Below are 19,550 nucleotides of genomic sequence, written 5' to 3'. Positions count from 1 at the left end.
CTTACTCCCTTTGCCTGCCACTCCGTAGTGCTGTGACTTGCTGCCTTCAAGGATGTGCATAGCTCTGCCTGGGGTGCATCTCAGATCTGCTTTCCCATCGCATTACTCCCCTACCCCCCAATGATACCAGCCTCAAGGCCGCCTTTGTTTCCTTCCCCGCTGCCTCCTCTGTGCATCCCTTCATTGAACCACTAGCCACGGGAAGTCATTCCAACTCCAGCATGCCTGCCTCCACTCTGTCCTCTGTCAGATCCTCCTAGACCGACTCCCCTTTCTAATGTGGCCCCCACTGCCCTAACCCTTGGTCAGTCAAATGTAATGTTCTGTCTCGGGGGTAGGCAACCTATGGCATGGGTGCCGAAGGCAGCCCACTAGCTGATTTTAAGTGGCACTGGGTCCTGGCCACTACCTGGGTCCTGGCCACCGGTCGGGGGGGCTCTGCATTTTAATTTAATTTTAAATGAAGCTTCTTAAACATTTTAAAAACCTTATTTACTTTACATACAACAATAGTTTAGTTATATATTGTAGACTTATAGAAAGAGACCTTCTAAAAATGTTAAAATGTATTACCGGCACGCGAAACCTTAGATTAGAGTGAATAAATGAAGACTTGGCACACCACTTCTGAAAGGTTGCCTACCCCTGTTCTGCCTTAACCCCTTCTTCTGGGTCACCCAGTGCATCTGTCCTTCTCGGTGTCTGTTAGACTCTACATCGCCGGGGGCAGAGCCTGTTGCTGTTTGTATAGCAGGACCCCAAGTTGTGGAGCAAGACCCCATTGTGGTAGGTGCTGTACAAATAAACTCTCTGTATCTCTTGGTACCAACTCCAGCATCAGGCACTTGACAAACATTGTGCGTTTGAGAGCTGGTGATACTTTCATCTCAGGAAATGCACAGGGTTATTGCAACACCGATATTTATTCCATCACTGCCACGCATGACACTGTACTGCACCCCCCTGAGCCACGCTGTTGGATCAGCAAAAGTCTTATTACGAGCTGCTGCTGAGAGAGCTGGGGTATATTTCATGTCATGCTTGATTAGGAAATCCACAGATGGCGGCAGCTTTTTTTCATTCTTAGATGCAATTTCCTCTCCAGCAGCTTATCAGTAGATAAATGGATGCAGTCAGATCTAGCATTGGCCTTTCGGAAATTTCATCATCGCTAAAGAGCTGTCAGGCATTCTTCTGGCTTTCTGTGCTCTCAGTGACCAAGGTTTGTTTGGTAAACTCTGATCTTAACGTTCTTATGCTGGCAAAGCAATTGATTAGTAGCATAGGCCTTGTTCAAACAGATATAAAAGCTCCCACCTGTATCCAGTTCTGGATGATACGTTTGAATAAAACACAAGTTTTACAGAGGTACTGGGTGAAGTGCTATGGCCTGTGATATAGAGGAGGTCAGACTAGATGATTTAATGGTGCTTTCTGGTTTTAAACTCTACAAATCTATGAAATCAGAGTCCCTTCCTGGTCTGTCTTCACTTGGATTCTTTTCAAGTGCTCTCTGCTCCCAAAGCCTGCTTTCAGGGTAACTCAAACCTTTTCTTCTCAGGAGGTTTTATTGCAATATCCCCTCTAGATTTTACTAGCTTCTAAAGGGAGCAGATTCTCCTCTGGCCATTTTGTTTTCTGCCTGCAGATGGGAGGCAGCCAGAAGTTTTAAATGCATGGTGATTCAGAGCAGTAGAGGTTTTAATGTTAGTTCTCGTTAGGGAGGGGAATGGTACCACCTGAATTAAACAGCCTTGATGCCCTTTTAGATGGAGACGGATCCCTGGTATCAGATATTGGGATGAAATTTGGTTCACATCCCAGGGTTCATGTGCTGTTCTTTGTCTCAGCTGTTTTTGTCTTTAAAATCGGTGGTAGGGGGGAATTTTATAGTACACTGGAATTAGCACCACTTTTGCAGTCTTGGCAGAGAGGGGTCACTGGTGGTGGAGACTGAACTACCCGCTTACCTTAGCAATGGTCCTTCCAGGGGATGGGGGAGGCCCGCTATCCTGTGGGGAAGATGGCACTGCATCTGCCTGTCCAGTAGCTATGCTGGGAAAAGTAGAATCTGCAGAAGAAGGCCCTACACTTTCCGCTGGCCTTGCAGCTAGTGTGCTCCGTTAGCCCTGTTGGGGGAGGCAGGTGTGATCTCGCTTCCCAGGTGTGTTCAGCTCTAGAGAATACGAGGGTCTGGTTGCTAGTCACTGGTTCACATGTGGACTGGAACCTGAACTGGGGCTCATTGGGGAGGCAGCGGAGAAACAGCACACTGGACAGCTCCAGTGTCTTGCTTTTCACTGGCACCCTGGATGTGGTGCTGTGTGAGATGACCCTCAGAGACAGGCAGGCTACATCTGTGGTTAGCTGGGCACATAAAGGTTGAGGTAACTTATCCCACTTGGTTTAAGTGGTCAGACTGAGCCTAATTGATGTAAGGTAGGGAATTGCCTACTTGCGGCTGGCATCAGTATGTTTAAAAATACATTGTTCCCCTTGGAATGTTTTTGGGCAGTCTGGCATTCTCTTGGAGCATTGCGCCAGGGCAGGAGTACCAGGGAGTTATCTAGTAAGGGGTTAAGATGTAACTTCCATTAGCCCACTCAGAACAGTGGTTAGGTCAGGCCCACCATGCACTGCTGTATTTGCATAGTCATCAACCTGAACTTGAAAGCACTTGGAAAAGATTCCCATTTCCTTTCCCCTTCAGGGTACTCTAATAATAAAGCAGACTCTGTTTGAGTGTCAGCTGGGATTAGAAAAATCCTCTTATGTGGTGAAACCCACAGGCCCAAGGCAGCTGAATTTACAGTTGGCTCCAGCCAGCTATTTCTCTGCTGCTGCTATTTCACTCTTGGGTTTTTGGTGGGAAGAAGCTGGTTAGCATATGTATTCAAACTTTTCTCCGCCTCTCAGGAGGCAGATGTACTCCTGGGTCTTCACTTACTACCCAAGCAGTGTACCACTGACCTTGTTCGGCTAGTTGAACGGTGTCATTTTTTTGTTTACAAAGTGGCCCTGAAATTGCAGAACCTAACAGATGTGATAAACAACCGGAATCTAGTTCATAATCCTGTAAATTAATCAATTGGGAAGTCCCTTTCTATTTCAGTTCACTACTGAACTCTGAATGGGAATCATAATCCAGTTGAAAAGAACCGTGTGCCTCTATATCCGCAGGCTTTGCTGTTCCCAGCTGTATTTTGGAAGTTGTGGAACATGTCTGATTTGATCTAAATTTGCCCATGGAATTATTGAGGAGGGAGGGAGGGCAATATACCCTAAAGTTAGGATCAGGGAAATGGAAGACGAGATTCTTGACTTTGATTCCTGACTCTGCCACTGACTTTCTGTGCTTCATAGAAGCAAGTTCCTTCACTTCTCTTTCCCTCTGTTTTCATTTGTGGAGCTGTTGTGCTTCCCCGCTTTATGTGGGTGCTAAGCTTTAATTCATGTTTGTAAAGTCCTTCAGGATCCTACAACAAAAGTTCTGAGCAGTGCTAGGAAGGGACCTTTCCCAAGTGTTTGGGATGGTCTGTTTTTTCAAAACATGATCTAGGTTCAAACTCAGAGCAGCTAGAAATGTAGAAAAACTCCTTTTGTTGCTTAATGACGTTTTATTAAAGAACAGTGTAGTTAGATACCCAGCGACCGATTTAAAATCTTTATTGGCTTTCTGAGGTCCCTTTCTGAGCCTGCTCGCAGAGACTGCAAGCCAATTAGAATAGAAATTCACCCTGTCTTCCAAAAGTTTGTTTTTCTTAATGCACAGTTTTAACAATGTTCATCTCAAACCTTCTTTCCTGGCTTGAGTGCTCAGCCCACACACTTCTATGTCCAGACAGGGGAACAAGCCACCTGTCTCAGTGAATCAGCAGATTCCAACATAGCTTATTCAGTAGAGATAGCATCAACGCCATCTGACCATAGGTGTGTAGAAGTATGTTCTAGACCAGGGTTGGGCAATAATTTTTGCAGGGGGGCCACTCCACGAATTTTGGTAAGTCATCACTAGCCACACATTTCTATTATATTAATGGAGGGAGTGTGGGATCTGGGAAGGAGTTTGGTGCAGGAGGGGGCTCCGGGCTGGGGCAGGGGTGTAGGACGGGATGTGAGGTCTGAGTGCAGGAGGGCGTTTCTGACCTGGGGCAGGAGATTGGCATACAGGAGAGGGTGCGAGGTGCAGGATCTGTCCAGGAGACACTTACCATATGCTGCTCCCTGCCAGTGGGGCAGCAGGGCTCAGGCAGGCTGCCTGCGCGCCGTGGCCCCACATCGCTACTGAAAGTTGCTGAGGCCGGTTGCTGCTGGCACATCTGTGCACCCCTTGGAGGGAAGAAGGGCAGTGGGTCTCTGTGCGCTGCTGGTGCCTGCAGGCACCACTCTCACAGCTGTGAGGATGGACATGGGCGATGGCAGAGTGTGGGGAACCCTGCCCCCCCAGGTGCACGCCGAGACATGCCAGCAGCAGCTGGCAACTTCTGGGAGTGGCATGGAGCCACAGTAGGCAGACAGCCTGCCTGAACGCCCCATTGCACTGCAGGACATTTAGTGACCTGGAGATCATGTGGGGGCACCCAAAGAGCCTGGCGGGCCAGCCAGAAATGTTAAACGGGCAGGATCCGGCCTGCGGACTGTATTTTGTCCACCCTTGTTCTAGACAAACGTTTGTTAGCCTGTTACAGTGCTTTGCAGGAAAACTTGAATTAAATGTACTGTGTTGTGCTAGATTATCCATCAGATTCTTTACAGGCCTGACTTCTCCCAGGCAGAAGCCTGGCACTGCCCTGGGTACTGTCCTAGGACCTGTATCCTGCTGAGAAGTAGATGATGATGTCTAATGTGGTGAGATTTGTATTAGCCAGTTCTGAGGAAAGTGTTCTTCCTAGTTGTTGGTTACAGGGAGATGTTTGAGAGGAGATTCGTGTGTGTGTGTGTGTGTGTGTGTGTGAGAGAGAGAGAGAGACAGACAGAAATGAATGGCACACGGACCATGCTAGGCTGCTGGCTGTGCATTTCCAGCCATGTAGTATGAACCTTTTCAGTGGTTTAAAGCGGAACAGTGTCAAAATGAGGGATCTTTGCTCTTTATTTCTTAATGCTCAGCTTCTGAAACCTTGATTTATCTTTTGTCCCTAAACTGTACTTGCTCAATGCTAGGAATCTTTGCTTGCCTTTCTGATCTGCCTTGTACAGGGTTGACAGGACTCCAAGTGCAGGCTGGTACAGGAGACCCTATTGATCAGGCTGTCTGTGAATAATTGTGCTGAGATTGAAAAGTGCTCTTAATGTGTATCTGTCATGTTCCAGGAAGTGCAGCTAAATGGGAGCAAAACAGAGTGGGTAGGATGTGTTTTAAAAACTGTGAAAGTAGAATGAATTATATTGTAAAAATAGAAAGGATTAAAGAAATGCTGTCTGTACCTTTAAGAAAAATTGTTGGAATGCTGCAATCCAGGTGTCAGGAATACAGACATTAACATAGAACAGTTGCACCGTTTAAGGGCAATTGGTGAAGTAAAGTATTAACCTTAGATCGATAAGAGTTAGTAAGGAAGTAGGATATGCATGCTGTGCCCCAGGTCAATTTTACTGTTTTGCTTTCTTTGTCCCTTTGTCTAATTCCCGCTTTTTTATCTGTATAAATTAAATAGTTTGTCTTGCATGGTGCTCACATTATCTGGATGTTATTAGCAGAGCCCTGTGCTAATAAAACAGAGTGGTCTGACAAACTGAGAGTCCTGAGTCTAACTTTGACAAAACCTAAATGAATACCCGTGATCTTCCTTTTCTAACCTTATCCTTATTAAGCAGCTGCCCTTCTAAGAGGCCGAGTCTCAGTCTTGCAGGTATACTGAATAAAACTTGGTTCCATATTTGGCTCTGCGTTCTGCAATGCATTTTTGTTGATCCTTTGCATGGAGATTTCCTACATATTAAATTGAATTAGTGTGTTACTGGCTTTCATTGAGTGGCCAGATGCCCATCTGTTTTTACTGGGGGAGAGATCCTGTTGCTCTCAAGAGATTTTATTTCATTAAAGATTGAAATAAAAAGCATTATTGTAAAAAGAGCCAAGTATCCTGGCTCAGTGGCTGAATATGGTTACTCTGGGGACACACACTTGCAGAACTGTTTCCAAGTCTTGTTTTCAGAATTCAGTCTTTCGCCAGAGTAGTTGATGCTGCTAACATCCTACTGCAGAACTTCTACCTGGGTTCTGCATTTGATTGCAGGTCTTTTCAGTCATTAGCTCTTGAAGGAGGGAGGGGGGGAACTGACCCTTTAACTCTGCTTTTGGTGGGTATCTAGGAATTTTGACTGCGCTCCTGCTCACTGAATGTCAGGCCCCTTTCAGGGGTCTCAAGCTGGGTATCCAAAGTCAGTATTGCTTCTGAAACTTTTGGCTCGGTGTCTTTGAAAATTGGCAGACGAGGTCTAGAAAGCCTGTGGAATATGTGACCTGTGAGCGGAGTTAACCTGTGACTAGGGTAAATTTGGTTCTCCCAGTATAGGAAGGTGGTTCTCCAAAGTAAAACAACCTTTTGTGGGGTGTGGGATGTCTCTCAACCGAAGGTGACCCTTGCTTGTGGTATGAGATGCTGTGCGTGTTGGAGGGAAAGAAGCCTCGCTTTATTTGTGGCAGGTTTGCCGTGTCAGTTTAATTCCTAGCATGCCATTCTGGGGAACAGAAATCCAATAAAGCAAAGCAAATCGCAGCCTTTAGATTGTCCTTTGTGTTACGCTGGGCTGCCTCCTGTGTCTTTTTCGGTGGGAACGTTTGCATGTGACTTGAGGGGGGGGGGCAATGAAAAACAGCTAGTTTTGATAATGTATCCTGAGCATGTAAAAATATGGCACATCTCCATGGGGAGAGATGGGCCTAGCTGTTGAGAGTTTGTATCCTGGCCTGTCTCTAGTTAATGTGTTACATGCTCCGAAGCTGTTAAAATACAGTGTGGGATTGTGTGGAATAGCCTGTGGTAAACAAAGAGCTAGTGGCGCCACTAGAACTCGGGCTCTGCACTGCTATGCAGAAAGGCCAGGTCTGAGTCCGCGGCTCACTCTCGGCATCTCTGAGGCTGGTGGAGAGACTTTGTGTGTGTCGGATGGTGATCCGTGTCGAAGTTAGACTCGGGACTCACAGTTTGTCAGACCACTCTGCTAATAACACCCAGATAATGTGAGCCCCCATGCAAGACCCAAACAGTCGTACTTACACAGATAAAAGGGCGCGAACTAAACAAAGAGAGCAGAATTGTAAAATTTACCTCTGGCACAGCATGCATATCCTACTTCCTTACTAACTCTTATCGAGCTAAGGCTAATACTTAACCAGTCACCCTTAAGTGGATCAATTGTTCTACCTTAATGTCTGCTTTCCGAACACCTGGATTGCAGCATTCTTTTCATTTCTACTGAAAGGCACATACAGCATTCTTTAATTCATTCTATTTCTTTAATATAATTCATTTCACTTTCAAATCCGCCTGGTGAAGCAGCGCTGTTCTCGCTCAGATGAGAGTCTGCTGTAGCTGCCTTCAGCGAAGCAGGTGGGGAGCTGTCCTGGGTTTGGGGCAGGCTGTTAAAGCAGAGGGATGGGGTGGAGGGGGGACCATCTTGGTGTCTCCTGCAGCTGCTGTCTGAAGCCCCCTGAAACAGCCGCACTCTGAAGGTGCTTATTATTGGTGATTGCAGCTGGCCATACAATTAGCAGATTACTGGGTGTAGCTGCTGAGCAGCTGGCGAAGCTGCGTGGGTGGGACTCTTAAAGGCTCTCTGTGTACAGAATGCTGTTCGTAATGAGCAGGTAGCCAGTCTCTCCCCCATACCTCGTCGCTTGTGCTTTCGGCTGGAGCTTCTTGGATGGGTCTGTGCTCCCAAGAAACAGAAATTCTCTCCTCTCCAGTGGTTATTCGTTGCTCCTGATTGAATAGCTGCAGTGTGTATGCAGATGGTTCCCTGCGAGGGCGGGGTGTCAAATTGAAAACTTAAACCAAAAGGGATGGAGGACTCCAGGGCTATGTCCACACTCTGAAAGAGGTGTGTTTCTTCACTAGGGTTAGCTGGCATGGATTAAAATAACAGTGAAGACGTGGCAACTCGGTTTTTAACTCAGATTAGCAACTCAAATTCAGCCCCAGGCTAGTCTATTGGGTTGAGCTCGAGCTGCTAACCCGCCGTGTCTGCACTGCTTCTATGTTAACTTGAGTTAAGAACGCCCCCACTTTGCAGTGTAGACGTGCCAGGTATGTTGAGGGCAGGGCTGGGAATTGGATCAGGGAAGTGTTTGGGTTTGTAGAACGGGGCAGGCAGGAGGAGAGAATGCAACATGGTGGAGGGGCAGAGAGGAATCCCCTTCTGTGTGGGGAGCCTTTTGGAGGAACCTAACCAATGTGGACGGGAGTGTCTGTCCGCGCTGGAGGTGATTGGAGTTAGTTTGGGGGTTCGCTGACGAGAGCCTATTAAGAATGGAGGGCAGGAGATGGTGCCATCTGCCCTTGGTACTGCTCTCGCTGGTGGTGACGTCCTGCACCCCACAAGAGAGCCCTACGTCTGGAAGCTTTCTCTGCGGGGGATGAGACGAGTGGCTGCTGCATTGCGTTAATGACAGAGAGGAAGAGGCAGCCATCTTTGAGCCAGGAATTGATCACAATGATCAGCTTGATGTTACTCCCTGGCAAAGAGGTGTGAGAATCTTTCCCCCACCCCCCCGGAGCAAGTCCCTGTTCTTCCCAGTGAAGGAATGGGATGGGCCAGGGGCCAATGAGCAGCAAAAGGGATTCAGCTAAAGGTCATCTCTCCCCGGACCTGGAGACTGACCCACTCTGGGGATGGGACACCAGCAAACGGTTTTCCCTTTCCTCTGCAGCAGAAGGCAGATCAGAGAAGGACCCAAGCCCAGCCAATAGGCAGGAGTCCACATTCCACACTCCTGCCAGCAATCAGCTAAAACAAATCACAGCAGTTCAGTAAAAAATTGCTCTGCCGGAAGGGAGGCAACAACATTTAATGGTGCCGTTTTTCCTGTGTAACTCTGGGTGACCAGGTGGGCAGACCTGGCCATGCGCAATGGCTGGAAACTAATCACAGACGCTAAAGCTGCTTATTGTAATTTGTTTTATTTAGGTGGGCTAGACCCACCTTTAGAGACGGTTAAAAGGGTAGATCCCTGCCCATGGGGCCCGATGTGGGGGGAACGGTGCAGGTGTACTCCCCCAAGCTCCACCCATTCATGAGATGCTGCTTGCAATAGACATCACATGTCCCAATAATATGATCCTCCTTTTCTTTTCTTCCATGCTTTGTTAAGCAGTGAAATAGTTACATGTTGTTTGCAGTGTTGTTGTAGCTGTGTTGGTCCCAGGATATTAAATAGTCAGTTCCATGAAAGCGTTCAAGCTCCACAGAACTCTTCTTCAGGTCTGGGATCTTTCAGCAGCTGATGTTGGTCCAGTAAAAGATGTTACTCACCCACCTTGTCTCTCCCGTAGTTACATGTTGGCATTTACATGGCGACTATTAGGTTTCTCACGGGTTTGAGCTAGAGCTGGGGCCTTCACTACATGATACCTGGGGAGACAACACCAGTGTGGTCCCGCTGGCTGGAGCAATGGTCCTTAAGAGACTGTGCGTGTTGATTTGAAATCAGGTTTCTGAGCTGATACCTCCCCCGCCCCCTTATTTCAGGCTTGCCGCAGACTCCGGCAGACATTGCTGTCTCCATTCATTCTTGCATGTTATCTTACCAGCTACGTGTAACTTAGGCTACCATAGTGCAGCATGCTCCCTTCATCTCCTTAGGGTCCCTCTACACCTGACTTGAGAGGGTGCTTCACAGCACGGGAAGACAGACACGCTAGCTCTGCTCGAGCAAGCATGCTTAAAAAATAGCAGCGTGTCCGCAGTGGTTTGGGCTAGCCACCCGAGGACGTATCCAGAGGGTTGGCTGGGATTGCTGCCCACGCTGCCATGGCCACACCACGATTTTCAGAGCAAGCAGAGCTAGGACATGTCTGGCTGGGCTGGGCAGCACACTCCCAGCCGCTGTGCAGACATACCTGGGCCAGTGCGGGACCAGCTGTTCACGTCTGCTCCAGCCATTGAACTGAGGAGCCTGGTTCTTTAGCTCTGGCAGTAGTGGAACTGGTGTTTAGATCCTGAGATCCAAGGTTTGATCCTCATTGCCAGTAACCTATCCAAGAGCATCGCGTTACCGATCCATGCTGGAGACTTAGGTTGAGATTTTCAGACAACCATTTATTTTAACGGGTTGTGTGGCTAAATCCTCTAGTTACTATTGGAAAAATCTCTCAATGTGATATATATTATAATTGTGATGAAAGCTGAAATTCTGGCATACAAAACTCATCTCCCTGGGTAAAGTATCGGCTTGTTCAACCAGCCCAGTCCAACTCTAGGGGCTTGTCTACATCAGAAAGTTGCAGCGCTGGTGAGGGAGTTACAGCGCTGCAACTTTGAGAGTGTCCACATCTGCAGGGCATCACCAGCGCTGCAACTCCCTCTTTGCAGCGCTGGCCGTACTCCCGTTTTGTCTCGGGTGTAGAGGATCCAGCGCTGGTGATCCAGCGCTGGTAATGCAATGTAGACACTCACCAGCGCTTTTCTTGACCTCCGTGGAAGGAGGAAGTCTCTGGTAATCAAGCTGGTTTCCTTTCCCGGTTTGCCCTCTCGGTCCCGGAGCCAGCCAGCAAACCGCAGGGAAGGAGACCTGCTTGCTCGGGGTTCCGGGACCGAGAGAGCAAACCGGGAACGCCGCGGTTTGCTCTCTCGGTCCCGGAGCCAGCCAGCAAACCGCGGGGAAGGAGACCTGCTTGCTCGGGGTTCCGGGACCGAGAGAGCAAACCGGGAACGCCGCGGTTTGCTCTCTCGGTCCCGGAGCCAGCCAGCAAACCGCGGGGAAGGAGACCTGCTTGCTCGGGGTTCCGGGACCGAGAGAGCAAACCGGGAAAGGAAACCAGCTTCGCCGCGGTTTGCTCTCTCGGTCCCGGAACCCCGAGCAAGCAGGTCTCCTTCCCCGCGGTTTGCTGGCTGGCTCCGGGACCGAGAGAGCAAACCGGGAAAGGAAACCAGCTTCGCCGCGGTTTGCTCTCTCGGTCCCGGAACCCCGAGCAAGCAGGTCTCCTTCCCCGCGGTTTGCTGGCTGGCTCCGGGACCGAGAGAGCAAACCGGGAAAGGAAACCAGCTTCGCCGCGGTTTGCTCTCTCGGTCCCGGAACCCCGAGCAAGCAGGTCTCCTTCCCCGCGGTTTGCTGGCTGGCTCCGGGACCGAGAGAGCAAACCGCGGCGTTCCCGGTTTGCTCTCTCGGTCCCGGAACCCCGAGCAAGCAGGTCTCCTTCCCTGCGGTTTGCTGGCTGGCTCCGGGACCGAGAGAGCAAACCGCGGCGAAGCTGGTTTCCTTTCCCGGTTTGCTCTCGCGTTCCCGGAGCCAGCCAGCAAACCGCGGGGAAGGAGACCTGCTTGCTCGGGGTTCCGGGACCGAGAGAGCAAACCGGGAAAGGAAACCAGCTTCGCCGCGGTTTGCTCTCTCGGTCCCGGAACCCCGAGCAAGCAGGTCTCCTTCCCCGCGGTTTGCTGGCTGGCTCCGGGAACGCGAGAGCAAACCGGGAAAGGAAACCAGCTTCGCCGCGGTTTGCTCTCTCGGTCCCGGAACCCCGAGCAAGCAGGTCTCCTTCCCTGCGGTTTGCTGGCTGGCTCCGGGACCGAGAGAGCAAACCGCGGCGAAGCTGGTTTCCTTTCCCGGTTTGCTCTCTCGGTCCCGGAACCCCCCTTGAAGCCGCCCAACAGCGCTGCAGTGTGGCCACATCTAACACCACTTGCAGCGCTGGTTGCTGTAAGTGTGGCCACTCTGCAGCGCTGGCCCTATACAGCTGTACTAATACAGCTGTAACAACCAGCGCTGCAAAATTTTAGATGTAGACATGGCCTAGGTTTACTAATCTAAGTTAGATATGGATGCAGCAAGTAATACTGGTACACACAGGTGGGGAAAAGCACAGTATTGTAGATTGCCATGTACTTTTAGGGGCGAAAGAAAAATGCAGAGCTGTTATTTACCAGGCTGCACGTGGCAATAGACTGTATAGGTAAGGGATGCAAGGAGGGTCTGGGTCACAATGCAAACTGCAGGCACGCACACAACTAAAATTAATTAATTAAAAGTTTTATTGGGGATAGTTACAAGGGGTAGGGGCGCAGCATATGATTAGCTAATAGGGTTAATGGAACTTAAAACATACAATGGCTAAAGTATTTACTATTAAACAATATTTATAAACAAAGATGCAGTAAACAATATTTATAAACACGGATGCAGCATTTAGTAATAACCAATACTTACGAATACAAACCAACTCATAACGACTGGCAAACATAGAAACTCTGCTTAAAAGACGTGAGCTGAGAGAGGCTTCAAGGTGATCAGGCTAGGTTACGGGTGTGCACAAGATACACAGGATTCGTTTTTCTTTCTCCTCTTCTGCCTGCACATGGCAGACCAGCCTAAAATACCCACTATGACATCATAGAAGTGTCGTAGGGGACGGGGCCCAAAAACTGTGTGTGTTCGTTTCTGATTGGTACAAGCAAAGTTTACACCAAGTAGGGGAGCAGGTGCCTGAAAGTCTGGCTTTGCCCCCAAAAGGTGAGGAAATGCATATAGTTCAGAATGCGTTTAACACTGAATGACAAAGGAAGAGGCCAGGGCAATACTGGTATGGGCAAGTCTTTTAGGATGCAGACAGGAACTTATCTTAACAAGTGTGGTAAAGCAAGGGTTAAAAAGGTGAGAGAGCATGATTTGTGCTCCTGAGTTCACTAATTCCTACCCCAAGGAGAACAATTGTGACAACAACATGCCATTTGTCATCACGTTCACTCTGCTTGTGTGTTATACCCCAGTCCCCTAGCTGCTTCGTCTTGTCTATTTCAGTTGTAAACTGTTCGGGGCAGGGATTGGGATTGTCTCGTATTTTGTGTCTGTACAGCACCTAGCACGATGAGGACCCATTCTTGGTTGGTCCTTAGATGCTACCCATAATACACAGGATTATTAACAATATTTTGAAAAATAAATGCTTTTACTATCTCAGGGTTTGCAGGCATTGGGGAGGTGGGGGTGGACTCAGGGCCTGAATGCAGGGATTTCTGTGATTGCCCTTTCTAGCTCTGCACATGGCTTTGCACGTGCTGTATGTCGCATGGGATGGGTGCGTACTTGCTCCTGTTGATCTGGGCTGCGGGGCCTGTCTCTCTCGCTGCTGCAGCTTTTCTGTTCGTACTTGGTTTGCTTGTCAGAATGCATTTGCTGCTGTCTGTTGCTCCCTTTGGGTCAAACTAGCTCCTTGGGAATGAAGCTGCTGCTTCGTCTCTGATGCGGAGGGTCTTTCTGCAGGGCAATCCTTCGTTCGGTGCATTGCTGGGAACGAGCTCTGCTTAGTTCTTTCAGCATCCGCTGTCTGTGATGGGGTTTTAGAGAGCGTATGTGCATTGCATGCCCTGTTTAGGAGGGGAGTGCCCTGTTTAGGAGGGGAGTGAGAGCCTGAGACCAACGCTTTGAAGAGGGGAGATGTAGAGCTTTTCAGATCTCAGTCCCTAGTAAAGCTTCATCTCCCTCATTTTGCAGGGGGGATTCCTTGCATCTCTGCAATCGAGGGGTGATGGCAGATTGGCTGTGTGATTCATCCATCTCTAGGAAAGCATAATGTAGCCCTTTCTCCTCACCTCTCTGGGGAAAGGCTGAGGCTTCTGCGTCACTTCTGCCATCAGGAAGGATTCTTGCCTCACCCTGTCATCTTTCTAAGGGGCCGTTACTCCTTCCTGCTCCTTAAGAGTCTGCTCCAATGCCTGTTGCAGTCAGTGGAAAGACACCCGCAAGAGTTGGATTGACAAGGAGTTTCAGGGAGAAATGTAGAAAGGTGCCACGCACCCATATCCCAAAACAAATGCTCCAGGAGGTTCAGGCCTTGTCTACATAAGAAGGTTGCACCAGTTTAACCTAAGGTGTGAATTTACACTGATTCGGTTAAACGGGTTCAAACCCCTGTGTAGATGCACTCTCATTTGGGTTTGAAAGTGATTTTTTTTCCAGTTCAGCGTAAATCAGTTTGAAACAGGTGAAGCTAAACTGAAATAAGCCACTCTTAAACCAAAACAGGAATGCCCATACCAGACTGCACCAGTTTAACTAAATTGGTTTAAAAACTGATTTAAGTTGAACCAGTGCCACATTGCTGTGTAGACAAGACCTCAGTCTCGATTTGGTTCACTGGTAAAGCTTGTGTAGTTTAGTTTAGGATTATTCCTTCTCCCTTCCTCCCGCAGTGACACCTGCTGGTAGAGAGTGGAACTGCCTGAACTGTCTCCCCAAAGCCTAAGAATTAAGGGTCTAAGAATTAAGAAGAGAGGACAGGTGAGTATGTCAGCAAGGATGGTAATTAGAAGCCTGTCTGTCCCCCTGGGTCCTGTGACAGAAATCGATGGCAGACGGACAGGTGTGCAGGCCACACGCAGGACTGGGAATGGGCACCTACTGAATTCGGCTCTGACAGTGACTCACTGTCCAGCCTCGGGCATGTCACACCACCTCTCTGTACTTTGGTTTTACTGGCTGGAAGACAGGGATTAGAATACCTGCTGCAGAGCTGAGGACTGGTTAAATGTCTGCAAAACACCATGAAGATCAAAGGCAACCCGGCGTATATCAGTCAGTGCTAAAAATTAACTTCACGTTGCTAAATTTGTATGTGAAGTTGATCATTCAGACCCTGTTCCTGTGTGTCTGAAACAAGCACAGATTCTGTTGTTGACCCGAATTCACCAGTAAAAGCCTGTGTCCCAGTCAAGGACTTGTTTTCCTTTTCCCAGCACTGTGTATCTGTGCTGCCCCCTGGGACATGAGTTACTCATTATTCCTTCCTGATCCCCGTGTACCGCCACAGAGGTCAGTGTGTCCTTCCCTGGCTCCCTTCTGGCACTTGTGCCATGCACCGTTTCGCTCAGCTGCACTGCAAATCAAAGTTAGTGACTTGTTTCAAAAAAAGGGTCTGGTCTTGTATGGTGCTGAGCTATCCTGGCTCTCAGACGAGTCAATGGGAACCATTGGTTCTGAGCACCTCCCAGAATCAGAGCCCATCCTGCCCCAAATACAGTTCTGAGAAAGCTAATTGAGAGTAAAATCTGCCTACTTTGCTATTATGCAGTGTTGTTATTATCCTAGATTATCAGGGTTGGAAGGGACCTCAGGAGGTCATCTAGTCCAACCCCCTGCTCGAAGCTGGTCCAATCCCCACACAGATTCTTACCCCAGTTCCCTAAATGGCCCTTTCAAAGACTGAACTCACAACCCTGGGTTTAGCAGGCCAATGCTCAAACCACTGAGCTATCCTTTGTCGGTCCCAGAATATTAGAGACACAAGGTGGGAGGGGTAATATGTTTTATTGCAGTGGTTCTCAACCCTTTTGTGCTCAGGATCCCTTTGTAAATGTTTATGGCCTGTCACGACCCAGTAAATAGTCTAGGGATGGAGACTCTGGTGAGGCCACAGCTGGAATATTGCAGCCAGTTTTGGTCCCTCCACTACAGAAAAGATGTGGACAAATTGGAGAGAGTCCAGCAGACAGCAACGAAAATGATCAGGGGGCTGGGGCACATGACTTACGAGGAGAGGCTGAGGGAACTGGGGTTATTTAGTCTGCAGAAGAGAAGCGTGAGGGGGGTCTGATAGCAGCCTTCAACTACCTGAAGGGAGGTTCCAGAGAGGATGGAACTAGGCTGTTCTCAGTGGTGGCAGATGACAGAACAAGGAGCAATGGTCTCAAGTTGCAGAGGGGGAGGTTTAGGTTGGATATTAGGAAAAACTTTTTCACTTGGAGGGTGGTGAAGCACTGGAATGGGTTACCTAGGGAGGTGGTGGAATCTCCATCCGAAGAGGTTTTTAAGGTCTGGCTCGACAAAGCCCTGGCTGGGATGATTTAGTTGGTGTTGGTCCTGCTTTGAGCAGGGGGTTGGACTAGATGACCTCCTGAGGTCTCTTCCAACCCACATCTTCTATGATTCAGTGCCGTGTACAACAACAAGCCAGCAGAGCTTGAGCTAATTAAATTAACAGGCGAAATGGGTGAATTAGGGGAAAAGCTGCAACTGCCCGATGGGTGGGTTGGTTGATTTGTTTAGATGGCATTAATAAATGCTGCAAAGCCAGCACCGGCTAGTCACTGTCTCCCTGTCCTGCTAGCAACCACTGTTGGTGGCGAAGGAGTGGGAATTGGCTGAATAAGGGTCAGTCACTGGGAGGATAAAGAGGGATGGAAGGTTCTGGGCCTGCTGCTGCTTTGGTTGGGGCTGTCGTGACCCCACTGAGTGGCTCCACGTTGCCAGTTCCCTGGGCTGTCCTTTCAGTGGTGATTGTGTCTTGCCTTTCAGATGCTGTCTGATAGCCTGGAGCCTCGGGGGGACTTGCCAGCTCTAGCCAGCTTATCCTAGGAGCATCTTTGACACACTGAGCTGCAAATGGCCTTGAAATCTCACTGACGGGGGAAATCAAGTCACGCCAAAGCGGCCTCCTTCCCTGGTACCTGCCCCTGCACGCTCGCTCTACGAGCCATGGAGGCCACTGACGTACCGGTGGGGAACCTCATTGACTTTGATTCCGAGCCCCCTGCCTCCGACCCCGCTGAGTCCCCTCCCTCACCCCCTCAACCCTCCAGCGGCAATGGGTTACTGGGGGACCCAGCGTCTGTAGGAGAGGAGAGCGACACCACGGAGTCGGCCGACAGTGAGAACGACATGGGGGATTCACCCAGCCATCACAGCTGGAACAACTACCGCCGCTCCTCATCCAGTGAGTCCTTCTCGTCCAACCAGAGCACAGAGTCAGCCAAGGACGAGGTGATGGTGGAGCGCCGGGAGTTCATGAGGCAGTATGTGGAGAAGATCTTCAGTGGGGGGTGAGTGAGCCAGGCACAGTGGGGGTTGCTCTGTGCAGAGGTGCATGCTGGGAAGGAGTGGGGAATAATGAAGCTGCCCCCTCCTCCAGAGCACGCTGCTGAGTAACTTCTACTGGCATGATTTTCTCTGTTCGCCCTTTTTCTAAGCTTAAATTTTTCCCCCCTTCTGCATTTGGCAAATGTAGATTTCCCCCTCCACACAGTGTTAGAGGAACTAGAGACTGGGATTCAAGAGGTCAGGATAAACTCTTGCTTCTGCCACTGACTGGCTCTGTGACCTTGGGCAAGTCCCTTTTCTTCTCTGTACCTCAGTTTTGTCATTCTGTAAAATGGGATATTTCCTTATCTCGTGAGTGGGGATGAGAGGTTAAGGCTAAATTCACTAATGCTTGTAAAGTGCCTGGAGATCCTCCCATGGAAAGGGTGGTAGTCATACAGAGGGAGACCAGGTTCTGCAAGTTCCCCTCCTCCTTCCAACAGGACTGAAATTAACCAGACTTATTGTTTCCCCTCCTTGCCTTCATGTGCTGGGCTGCTCAGGGGCTTGGCGGCTGGCCTTTTTCTGTGCTGCGTAGCCTAGGGTTGCATGCCCTCATGCATGCTTCCCAGTGCTCCATTCCTCCCATGCAAAGCAGAGAATGGGTCATGAAGTGAGATAATGATTGAGCTGGGGGATGACAGCGGGGGAGTGGTATTGGGCATCCGCTCTAGGAGCATGTCTGAATTCGGGCACTGCCTGTGCATGTGATCCCGCTCCAGCCCTATTTGCATGTGGCTGTGCTGCATGTACCCAGGAAAGGAGGGGAGGAATTGACCTGTCTGGTATAACCGCTGTCTAGGCCGCCCCTATACCTGCCACTGTAGCACAGAGCCGTCTATCAGAGGAAAGCTCTTGGCCATTGGAGCTGTGCTAAGTACCTGGATTTGGCTGGCTGCAGGGAAATGGCCTTTGACATCGTGTCTTGCCATACGCTGGAGCTGCTGAGGCATCAAGCATGTCCCCTGGCGTGCGGCTCTTCCTCAGACTGCGATGCCTGGAACGGCACGTCCCCTTCTGATTGCTTGCCTAGGCCCGGCTGCCAGATTCAATCACTCTGCTTAGCCTGGTGTAGGATCCGGGAATGAGGTAGGTTGGCAGAGAGGAGCAGGGAGAGCTTTCTGCATCTAGTCACAATGGAGCTGTGTCTGGAGGTGGAGGGACTGTGTCCTCCGCTCCATTCTTGCCCTGCTACACATCTCTGTATTACCTAGGCTTTGATGCAGACCTCCTCACTAATCTTAATGTCAGGGGATCCAATGCACACGGGGGTCTGTTTGCTGTTTGTCAGCGATGGATACCTCAGGCCCTTTGATCCCGACAGCAAGGCTTACTTGTTTCGGTCTGTGAAATATTCCAGTTCAGTGCATCCAGTGTGATTGAGCAGATCGTCTGGTGGGAAGCAATAGGCAGAGCTAATAGTTTTGCTCGGGGTGATTTCAGTTGTTGCTGGGGAATTTCTGCACTGGAAATCGGTGGCTCCTTCCTTCGTCTTGAGAACAAAAGAGCAGCACGAAGCAAGGAAAGGGAACAGGGCCACCTGTCAGCATAGCCATAAAGCAGCCCAACTGGGAGTTACCGTACCTGGGGATTGTGCTGGATGGGGGGGTGCGCGGTAACATGAGACTGCCAAAGCTGCTTTGCTGAACCACAGAGCTGGATGCAGGCTGGAAGGGAGAGCTAAGGTGACCAGATGTCCCGATTTTATAGAGACGGTCCCAATTTTTGGGTCTTTTTCTTATATAGGCTCCTACTACACCCCCAACCCCATCCCAATTTTTCAAACTTGCTGTCTGGTCACCATAGGGAGAGCGACAAGTTGCAGTAGAGCTGGAAGGATTCAGAGCACAGCTGGGGGCTGTCTGGGACCAAGTGCTCCTTGGACCGGGGATTGGAGCTGCCAGGAGGGGTCAGAGGGGTGGCAGATGGAGCCTCCATCATCGTGTCAATTGTGCAGGAGAAACTGGCCAGCTTCCTGAGTCCGTCTGGGTTGGGGCAGCCATGTTCAGTGCAGATAAATCTGAAAGGTAGATGGGACAGGGCATGTGGGGGTCCAGACTGTAGGGGGTCACAGAGGCCTGTCCCTTCTACCTGATGCTGCCACAAGGTGAAGGTGATGAAGTGGTTCAAGGGAACAGTTTTATTATTTGTTTGCATTACTGTAGTGTCTAGCAGCCCCAATCCTGGACCAGGCCCCATTATGCTAGGTGCTATACACACACAGGACAAAAAGGCACTGTCTACGCTAGAGACCTTACAGCGGCACAGCTGTCCTGATGTGCCTGTGCCCCGTAAGGTCTCCCGTGTAGCTGCTCTTTGCCGACAGGGGAGAGCTCTCCCGTTGGCATCATTAAACCACCCCCCAACATAGCCCTGTCCACGCACTTCTGTCGGTCAGGGGGGTGTTTTTTCACACTCGACATACATTGTACTGTCAAGGGCTAGTGTAGACGTAGCTTATGACAAGAGACAGCAGATGGATGCAACAGACAGACTCAAGGTGGCAGGAGGACAATACTGGTCAGCATTAGAAGCAGTGGTT

General features: G+C 49.7%; 1 protein-coding gene across 11 annotated transcripts in view; it reads left to right on the top strand.

Annotated features, from left to right (window-relative positions):
- The window catches only part of KIAA0513 (KIAA0513 ortholog), a 92,341-nt gene that overhangs the window by 37,004 nt on the left and 35,787 nt on the right, over window positions 1-19,550 (top strand). For 7 of the 11 annotated variants that reach the window (XM_030582177.1, XM_030582180.1, XM_030582178.1 and 4 more), the window contains 2 exons: window positions 14,347-14,434; window positions 16,448-16,971. In XM_030582177.1, the coding sequence (XP_030438037.1) occupies window positions 16,628-16,971 (344 nt within the window). In that variant the 5' untranslated portion in view covers window positions 14,347-14,434; window positions 16,448-16,627. The remainder of the gene's footprint in view (window positions 1-14,346; window positions 14,435-16,447; window positions 16,972-19,550) is intronic. The other 4 variants (XM_030582182.1, XM_030582183.1, XM_030582184.1 and 1 more) reach the window with 1 other exon arrangement.

This window comes from Gopherus evgoodei, chromosome 12 (genome assembly GCF_007399415.2).
Source record: "Gopherus evgoodei ecotype Sinaloan lineage chromosome 12, rGopEvg1_v1.p, whole genome shotgun sequence".
In the NCBI taxonomy this organism is placed as follows: Eukaryota; Metazoa; Chordata; order Testudines; family Testudinidae; genus Gopherus; species Gopherus evgoodei.
This window is presented reverse-complemented; position numbering and strand designations above follow the sequence as displayed.